Genomic DNA, 7,809 nt, shown 5'->3' on the forward strand with positions numbered 1-7,809 from the left:
GACAGGTCCCTGGCTGACAGGTCCCTAGCTGACAGATCGTGTGTCGAAAGGGATGCTAACATAGCAGAGCTTGCAGTGGGGCTGTGCTGGCAAGGACCTGTGATTCGCATGAAAATTTCGTTTTTGTGATAATGGTGATTCGTCATGAAATACAATCTCAAGTTACGCTGACCGCCAGCAGCCCACCAATCGGACATTCCTGCATGATGTGGGTGGAATCTAGGCCGAATACTCTGGGGTCGCCTAACGCGTGCCACGCCGCTCGTTCTGTCGCCACAAATGCCAGCGTAGAGCCCAGTGGGCAGCCCTCAGATTCGTCAGGGGCGCTGAAGTCATCAGAGGCGCTGAAGTCGTCAGAGGCGTTGGAGACGTTGGCGGCGTCGGAGGCGTTGGAGACGTTGGCGGCGTCGGAGGCGTTGAAGTTGGAGGCGTCAGATACAGGGACCACATCCCTTCCCTTCGTGCGTTTCCAGCTTCTTTTTGAGTGCATGCCGGGTCGTGGAGGTGTCAAGCTTTTTTTGCTAACAATCTTCTCGGTTTTGGTGGGATCAATCTCTCCCGCTTTTGGGGGGATCAGTCTCTTCTGCTTTTGGTTCAATCTCTCCCGCATCTTCGCCGCTCGTGTCAAATATCCAGCATCAGGCGGTCGGGAGCCGCATGGTCTGTCTTTCTTCGTTTCCCCAGAACGGACAGTGTAGCCCCACGACTCACAGTCGAGCAGCGGCACCTCGCAACAGAGGGAATTCCACCAGGCAGTCAGACTGGCCTCCACAGTCTCCCATGTGGGCATACTCTTGCCGAGAAACGATGAGAAGAGGTCAAATGTCATGTTTCGTTTTTTGTTGGACAGCAGCTTGTGCTGGCAGAAGCAGAGCACGCCAGCGTTGGCGAGAGGGACCACTCCATGATTCTCGGTCAGGGACGTCGGAATCGCGGCCGCCGGATTCGTCTCTGGCACACTTTGGGGAGATCTATCGAGCGCACACATCAAGTTGATAGCCAGTTTCTGCCTAACAATGCGTCTAGTTTTCGGAGATGTCGAAAAGTTCTCTGTTGGGTTCCAGGGTCCATGCTGCCGTGTGAGAAGTTTTTGCAACGCTGACAGCTTCCGAAGATGCCGACATGAGGCGCATGGAGCCGCCACGTCTGATGGCTGTAGCAGTGAAAATTTAGCAGGCGGCAAGGAGCTCCTGCCTCTCTGTACATTCACTCCGATGGCGCAATGACGTATCAGAGGTCGCAGTGAATCAGGCAAAGACCGTCGATCACTGAGGACCGACCAGTAACGATGCAGAGATGGTGGCCGACATGGAAACCGATGCTGCTGGAAGCTGGGATGCATGCAATACCCTCGAAATGAGCAGTGTTGCGATATCTCAGACCATGTCCTGTTCAGCAATGCCATTGGATTGAGAAACACCGGCATCAGCCCTCCACAGTCATCGCGGCGTAGAGAGGAGAGAACGGAGTTCATGTCGGGAGGCACCTGAACGCCGAGGCTGAAACAGAATAGTTTCCAACCGCGAGCCACTACAGGGTCGTCCTCCAGATTCAAGTGTGACATCTGCTTCTGGTGAACGTTGCCGGTCAGCACAACGCAACGCACAGCCTGGAGGCCGTGGGATATGAAGTTGCAGAGCATCTCGGACTTGCCATCGCTACCGTAGTGTCCCAGAAAGTACAAGACCAACACGATAACCATGCGGCGCGCCTCAAGGAACTGGTCCTCAGATATCACGTTTCGGCAGCTTTCTAGGAGCTGCAGAGCCATGGCAGCATCGCACCGTACTAGGAGCTCGATGCGTGCGCTGTTCTGCGCGTCGCTCAGGCAGTCCGATGCAAACCATCGAGCCTGTTCCAGCCAGGGGACGCTTTTAGTAGAAGTCATCTCTCGCAGGTACTGCAAGCGATCGTTGAGTTCTAAACACGAGAGGAGCACACTGGGGTTGGATGTTGGCTCCAGGAGCCCATCATCGTACATCTGTAGCCAATGCCATGCAGACAGCCTCTCGAGCACGATTACGCTGCAGGTGTCGAACAAGCTGAAGTCTGGTGAAAGGTATCCTCGGTCAACGACGACTCGGCCGGTAGTGGGGTCCAAGTCGAACATCGGACCGAGTCCACAGATGCTCGCGAACAGGAAGCTCTTCTCCGCTCCGGTGAGGTCGCAGTCCGCAGGGATGGCTTCCAGCATATCGTACGGTGGCAGAACCGATGAGTTGCGAGGCGAGCCACCTTTCTTTCGACTGTAGGCCTCCGACCAGAACTCGCGCAGGTACTGACGCCTCTCCTCGAAGTCGTCCGCTGTGAATCCTTTGACATTCTCGAAAGGTGAGCCCACTAATGGAACGCGCGGCCACGAGGAGCAAACCTCGGGTCGAATAGAGACAATAGACTCCTGCTTGACGGGGGCGCTCGTTGAAAGAGTTGGTACGAGATCTAAGACGTCTCGAGGACTCCGGCTTCCGCCCAGGTCCGTTTCAGGTGGCGAGGCCGCATAGTCGAAGGTAAAAGGAAGTGAGGCAATCATAGTGTGGCCTGCCAGAAGCCTGTTCCCCTGAGGTACGATTCGCATGTATATTGCAATTTCAAATGGCCCGTTCCAGTGCTCCAGCACCGCAAGGCTTCTGTTTGTTCAGTAGTCGTCAGTACGTTCGAGACACCGAATGCACTTCACCGATGGTAACCCATGGGGCCTCTGAATAATCCGTCCATGATTCGGAGCAGTGTGGCCAGCGAAGCCTTATGTGTGGACATCGCCAACGACTTGGCAGAGGTTCGGTTGTGTCGACATGCTGGGACTCTTGACGCTGGGACTCTTGACAATCGATTTTGTGTCGATTTCGGCGCACCCTCTTTTCTTTCCTTTGCTTCCGTGGTCGAGTTTCGGTACAGGCTGGAGAGTGCGGTTGGGAAGGAAACCAGTCTTCTGGCGCGAGAGGCTCTTCGGGAACATGCTGGACAGGGCGGTTGGGGATGAGACCAGCGTCCCGCCGTCTTTGCAGCTTAGTCTGTAGTTCGCTGCGCCTCGAGAAAGAAGACATAGCTGAGAAAGAAGACACAGCTGAGGAAGCGTATACTCTGACTTTCTTTGCTGCGGCATCCTTTTCTGCAGTTGTCTTTGCTGCGGATTTCTTTGGTGCCAATCCCCAGTCATCTGAAGGATGTTGATCATAGCCCACGCCTTCAATCTCGTAAAGTGTAGGTCTTACAGGTTGTAACGTTTTCCACCAGTCTGTCAGCGTCTGTTCAACCTCGCTCCACGCAGGCCTTTTACGTGTGGCAAACCGAAGCATCAGCCCAACCGCTAGACTTCTCTCCTCAAACGGCAAGAACGAGTGCTGGCAAAAGCACAAGGCGTTTGTTCTCAAGAAGAAAGCTGCGCCGGTCCCTTCGTTGTCGGTTGCCTCAACGTCTTCGATATCACCGATGGCTTCGTCGCCTAGACCGAGCAACAGAGCCACAACGAGCTGCCGCCGCAGCCTGGATATATCAGCTTCCGGCAGGCTCAAGTCGTGCAGCATCAGGTTGAAACATCCGGGAAAGCGGGTGACGACTTGTCGCACGGCCTCTAGCTTCCTCAGCTGCCGTACGACCGCGCAGCCGTCGTTGGCGAAAGCGAGGTCTCTAGCCCGAAGAGGGACAAAGCGCATCCTGTCTGACTTCCGCTGGCAGTTCGGATGTGAATCGCAGCCTCGGTCGGAGGTTCTCGTGAAGGAAAGCAGGTCGGTGAGGCAGGTTGAGTGTTTGCTTTCTCGGACAGGCTCTCCAAATGCATGCGACAGATCAGTGAAGTTGGTGGAGTCTGCGAAACATGGGAAGTCTCTGATGCCTGGGTGACATTTTGCTTCATTCCAAGATTGGCGACAGAGGGCATGCGGGTTCAGAAACAAAGGATAGAACCCTCCTCCGTCTAGCTGTTGCAGCCCAAACAACATCGTAGACGCCGGTACCACAGTCGTGTTCACCCCCAGGTTCCGACCAAAAGTAGCCCAGCCTCGCGAGACGGTCTGGAGCGACGCCATCGTGGCGCTCAGAAGTCTGGAATGGTCCTGCTGGTGACAGGTTTCGTTCAGAAGGCCGCATCGAATCGTGCAGAAGGCCTGCGAAGTGCCATGCGCTACCATACGGTAGTCAACCAGGGTGTGTTTAGTCGGCTCACAGCCAAGGAAGTTCAGAAAAAGCATGATGATGAGGTTGCGTTTGAGAATGCGCTCGCTCCCCTCTTTATCCAGCTCCTCCAGCAGTTGGAGAAGCATGCTCATATCCGATGTGATAGATTGCACTATTTCCATCCTGCTCTGACTGGAGGCCTCCCCCATGCAGTCCACCGCCAACCATCGAGCCTGTTCCAGCCAGGGGACGCTTCTAGTAGAAGTCATCTCTCGCAGGTACTGCAAGCGATCGTTGAGTCCTAAACACGAGAGGAGCACACTGGGGTTGGATGTTGGCTCCAGGAGCCCCTCATCGTGCATCTGTAGCCAATGCCAAGCAGACAGCTTCTCAAGCATTGCGATGTTGCAAGTGTTAAACAGGCTGAAGTCTGCGGAGACTCCCTTGTCAGTGTTCCTGAGTCGGCCGGTTTGGGGGTCCAATTCGAACATCGGACCGAGTCCACAGATGCATGCGAACAGAAAGCCCTTCTCCGCTCCGGTGAGGTCGCAGTCCGCAGGGATAACTTCCAGCAACTTTTTCGACGGCAGAACAGGTCCCCAGCGAGACTCCTGACTTCGGTAAACACCAGACCAGAACCGCCAAATTCGTCTCTGTCTCTCTTTCAAGTCCATCTTGAGGAAGGCGTTTTCTGTCGAGGCCTCTTGTATCAGATAGGGGCACTCCGGTTGCTGGAGCAACCGAGGGGCCGCGGCGGGGTCTGAATCACGCGTCAGATCCAGTGAGCTCGATTTAGTGACCAACGACAGGAGTGACGCTGTGAGTCGGCAGCTCTTAGATGTCACTGGGGGTACTAGCATCTAAAATAATTTAATTATTCCACCACGACGATCACTCTGTCTCGCGCTTGGTGCGTAGAATCATGCTATAAATCACGATCCCCATCACGCGGAACCCTACAAACATGGCAATGAGCACGCCAATCGCCAGTCCAAACTGGCTAGTCTCGATCCCTAAGGTGTCTAGGAAGACATGTCCTGGAATTGACCCCGATGGAGTCTCCACGTAATTCCCCTCGAAGACGATTGTGGTATATGCGATCATGCCCCACTTGAAGACGGAGATGTACTGCACCCAGCTAATCCAAGCCGGCATGGTACTCAGATCGCGCATGAAGCCAGAAAAGTACATTGCAGGCACGATTAGTATTACAGTCAGCGCCATAGCCAGCTCCATTGTCGGCGCTACAGCGGAGGACATATAGCCGATGGAAAGAGCGGCGTTAGCGGCGAGAGTTAGTGCTAGCGAACTGAATATCATGGAGAGAACGTCGTCTGGATAGTCGATCCGGACAGTGTAGAACACGATGATGTTGAAAAGAATCGGGATCAGCAGTTGAGTCGACCAGTCAGCCATGATCTTAGCCAGCATGAAGTAACCCCCTCGGACTACACCCTCCTCGTGCTCTCGCAGCACAACGGGCTGGTCCTTGGCGAAAGCAGATGAGAGCCCCATAGCGTTGGACATACACTGTTGCATGAGTAGCATCTGTGTGACTCCGACACGAGTGTAGCACTGTGTGAGGAGCCCCCCGGCAACTCACATCAACCAGGCTGAACGTCAGCTGAAAAATGAACATGGAGATCAGCACTGCCGCGATGATGGCTTGGATGAGTTTCGTCATCATAACTCCAGGATTGCGTTGCACATCTTTGTAGCATCGACTGGTCATTATTCGAAGCTGTCGCCACCACGAAGCCACCTGGAGTCTCCCAGTAACGGTTTCAGGTTTGATAGTGATCTCCTCGGAATCCGCGAACTCAATGGGCTTGGATCCGCTGCGGCCGAAAGCGTCGTCTTCCAAGTCCAGCCATCGGTCTTCCAGAAGCCGCATCGACTTTTTTCCAGCTCCCATAAGCTGTGCCGTGGTGAAGTAGATCTTGCGCATCTCGTCGAAGAAAACGTCTCGTTCCCCAGCGAACCAAGCTTCCAAGAAGGCCTCTCCTTCGCGTCGCCACGTCTCGGCCCACACTGCGAGCTCATCCACCTTCACTTGTCTGTCAACATGGTCAGAGATACCCGTCACGCGGATGATAAAGTCTGCTGGATTGGCCGTGCTCGGACATACCAGTCCAAACTTATCCTTGAACCACTTCACAACACCCATAGTGTCACCTGCGTAGAGTACATTCCCGTCAGCCATTAAAATCAAATCGTCAAACTTTTGAAACAGCTGCGTTGAGGCGGCCCAATACTCTCACGGTGGAAGACGGCTGATGAATGGTGCATGCGACGCAATGGCCTCGAAGCGTCAGGTACTTCAGCTTCTGGATGACCACCTCCGCCATCGACGAGTCCAAGCCCGTAGTAGGTTCGTCCGCGAACAGCAGTGGTGGGCTGCTGATCATCTCGGTGGCGACAGAGAGACGCTTGCGCTCCCCGCCTGAAAGCCCAGCCTTCCCCTCAACAGCATGGCCGATACGTGTATCAGCGACCTTGGACATGTTGAAGGTGTCCAGCACTTCTCGCGCTCTCGTATTTTGGTCAGCTTTCGTCTGCATCGGAAGCCGGAGCCTTGACTGCGCCTCGAGGTGCTCTGAGGACGTAATGAATGGATAGAAAATGTCCTCCTGCTGCACAAAGCGTGAACAGGAAAGGGCTTGACTTCTTGAAACGCGGATCTGGTTGTAGTATACTTCCCCTTCGACACGGGAACGAAGTTTGCGCGAGAGGACTGCTTATCAGGGGCCAAGGTACTCACCGTTGAGGAGCGTGCTTTTACCCGCTCCCGACGCGCCCATGATCGCTGTCAGTCTGAAGGGCATCAACACCCCTGACACGTTCTTTACAATCTGCTTTTCCTCCACTTGCTTAGCCCACGGAGGACCCGTGGATGTGACTGCTGTCACAGATATGTTTTCAAATCGGACTGAAACGGGCCCCTCCAAGACGTAAACGGGATCTTCCTCAACGGGCTCCAGCCTCTGCCGTTTATCTCCGACGCTTAGCAGGCGCTGGCGCAGCTCATCTGCGCAGGCGACAACAGCGTCATCATCACACTCGAACTGATGGTCACTCGCCCGAGAAAGACTCCGCTTAAGTTCCCGGGCGGAAGAAGGGTCAGGTTCGATGTCAGTAGTCCGGGGCACCAGTCGCCGCTTCAACAGCAACGGGTTGGCAATTCGGACGGCAGAGCCCTCATCGAAGTGCTTCAGCTTAGATACTCTGGCAAAGACACTCATTTGGAGATTTTAATCCCTGCAAATGTGATGAATGAACTCTTCAGTGATTGAGTAAACGCGTATGGGGCAGTTGAGCGGACGAACCAACTCTAGTAAACAACGCGCTGAGCGGACGAACCAACTCTAGTAAACAACGCGCAGAGCGGACGAAATACGAACACAGTCCAAGAACTCTTCAATGAACAAGTAATCAATGAACAAGTAACCAATGAACAAGTAAACCAGTTGAAATAGGCCATCTGAATGCCTTCTACTATATGCACTCGCACTCGACACCAGTTGAGACACTAGTTACCAATAACAGCAACGCCTCCAGCAGCTTCAATCTTGTCAACGGCCTTCTTAGAAAACCATCGAGCTCGAATAGCGACCTTCTGGACGGGAGGAAGTCCCTTGCCTAGCACCTTGAAGATGCCGTGCTTATTGCAGTCAATCATAGGTAACTTGCTGGGAT

The 7,809-nt window shown here is 54.2% G+C and overlaps 3 protein-coding genes across 6 annotated transcripts; all 3 read right to left on the minus strand.

The window, feature by feature from the left end:
• Positions 1-157: 157 nt before the first annotated feature.
• KVP18_004951 (uncharacterized protein) lies at positions 158-2,575 on the minus strand (the record flags this gene model as incomplete). Its single annotated transcript, XM_067958059.1, has 1 exon — positions 158-2,575. One exon carries the CDS (start codon positions 2,573-2,575, stop codon positions 158-160), a length of 2,418 nt encoding a protein of 805 aa, XP_067813763.1.
• A 70-nt stretch (positions 2,576-2,645) lies between these two features.
• On the minus strand, positions 2,646-4,973 carry KVP18_004950 (uncharacterized protein; the record flags this gene model as incomplete). Of its 2 annotated transcripts, XM_067958057.1 has the most annotated exons (2): positions 2,744-3,046; positions 3,087-4,973. In XM_067958057.1, the coding sequence occupies 2 exons, from the start codon at positions 4,971-4,973 to the stop codon at positions 2,744-2,746; spliced, it is 2,190 nt and encodes a 729-aa protein (XP_067813761.1). The 2 variants fall into 2 exon arrangements, with proteins under 2 accessions (XP_067813762.1, XP_067813761.1); XM_067958058.1 differs by having other exon boundaries at positions 2,646-4,973.
• A 31-nt stretch (positions 4,974-5,004) lies between these two features.
• KVP18_004949 (uncharacterized protein) lies at positions 5,005-7,355 on the minus strand (the record flags this gene model as incomplete). 3 transcript variants are annotated; one of them, XM_067958055.1, is made up of 4 exons in its annotated part: positions 5,005-5,688; positions 5,717-6,346; positions 6,375-6,847; positions 6,875-7,355. In XM_067958055.1, the coding sequence occupies 4 exons, from the start codon at positions 7,353-7,355 to the stop codon at positions 5,005-5,007; spliced, it is 2,268 nt and encodes a 755-aa protein (XP_067813759.1). The 3 variants fall into 3 exon arrangements, with proteins under 3 accessions (XP_067813759.1, XP_067813758.1, XP_067813760.1); XM_067958054.1 differs by lacking the exons at positions 6,375-6,847; positions 6,875-7,355 and having other exon boundaries at positions 5,717-6,316; XM_067958056.1 differs by lacking the exon at positions 5,005-5,688 and having other exon boundaries at positions 6,330-6,847.
• Between the last annotated feature and the right edge of the window lie 454 nt (positions 7,356-7,809).

Source organism: the organism of the source record quoted next (assembly GCF_019968955.1).
Source record: "MAG: Porospora cf. gigantea A chromosome Unknown PgA_NODE_1114_length_7809_cov_342.905, whole genome shotgun sequence".
NCBI classification, from domain to species: domain Eukaryota; phylum Apicomplexa; class Conoidasida; order Eugregarinorida; family Porosporidae; genus Porospora; species Porospora cf. gigantea A.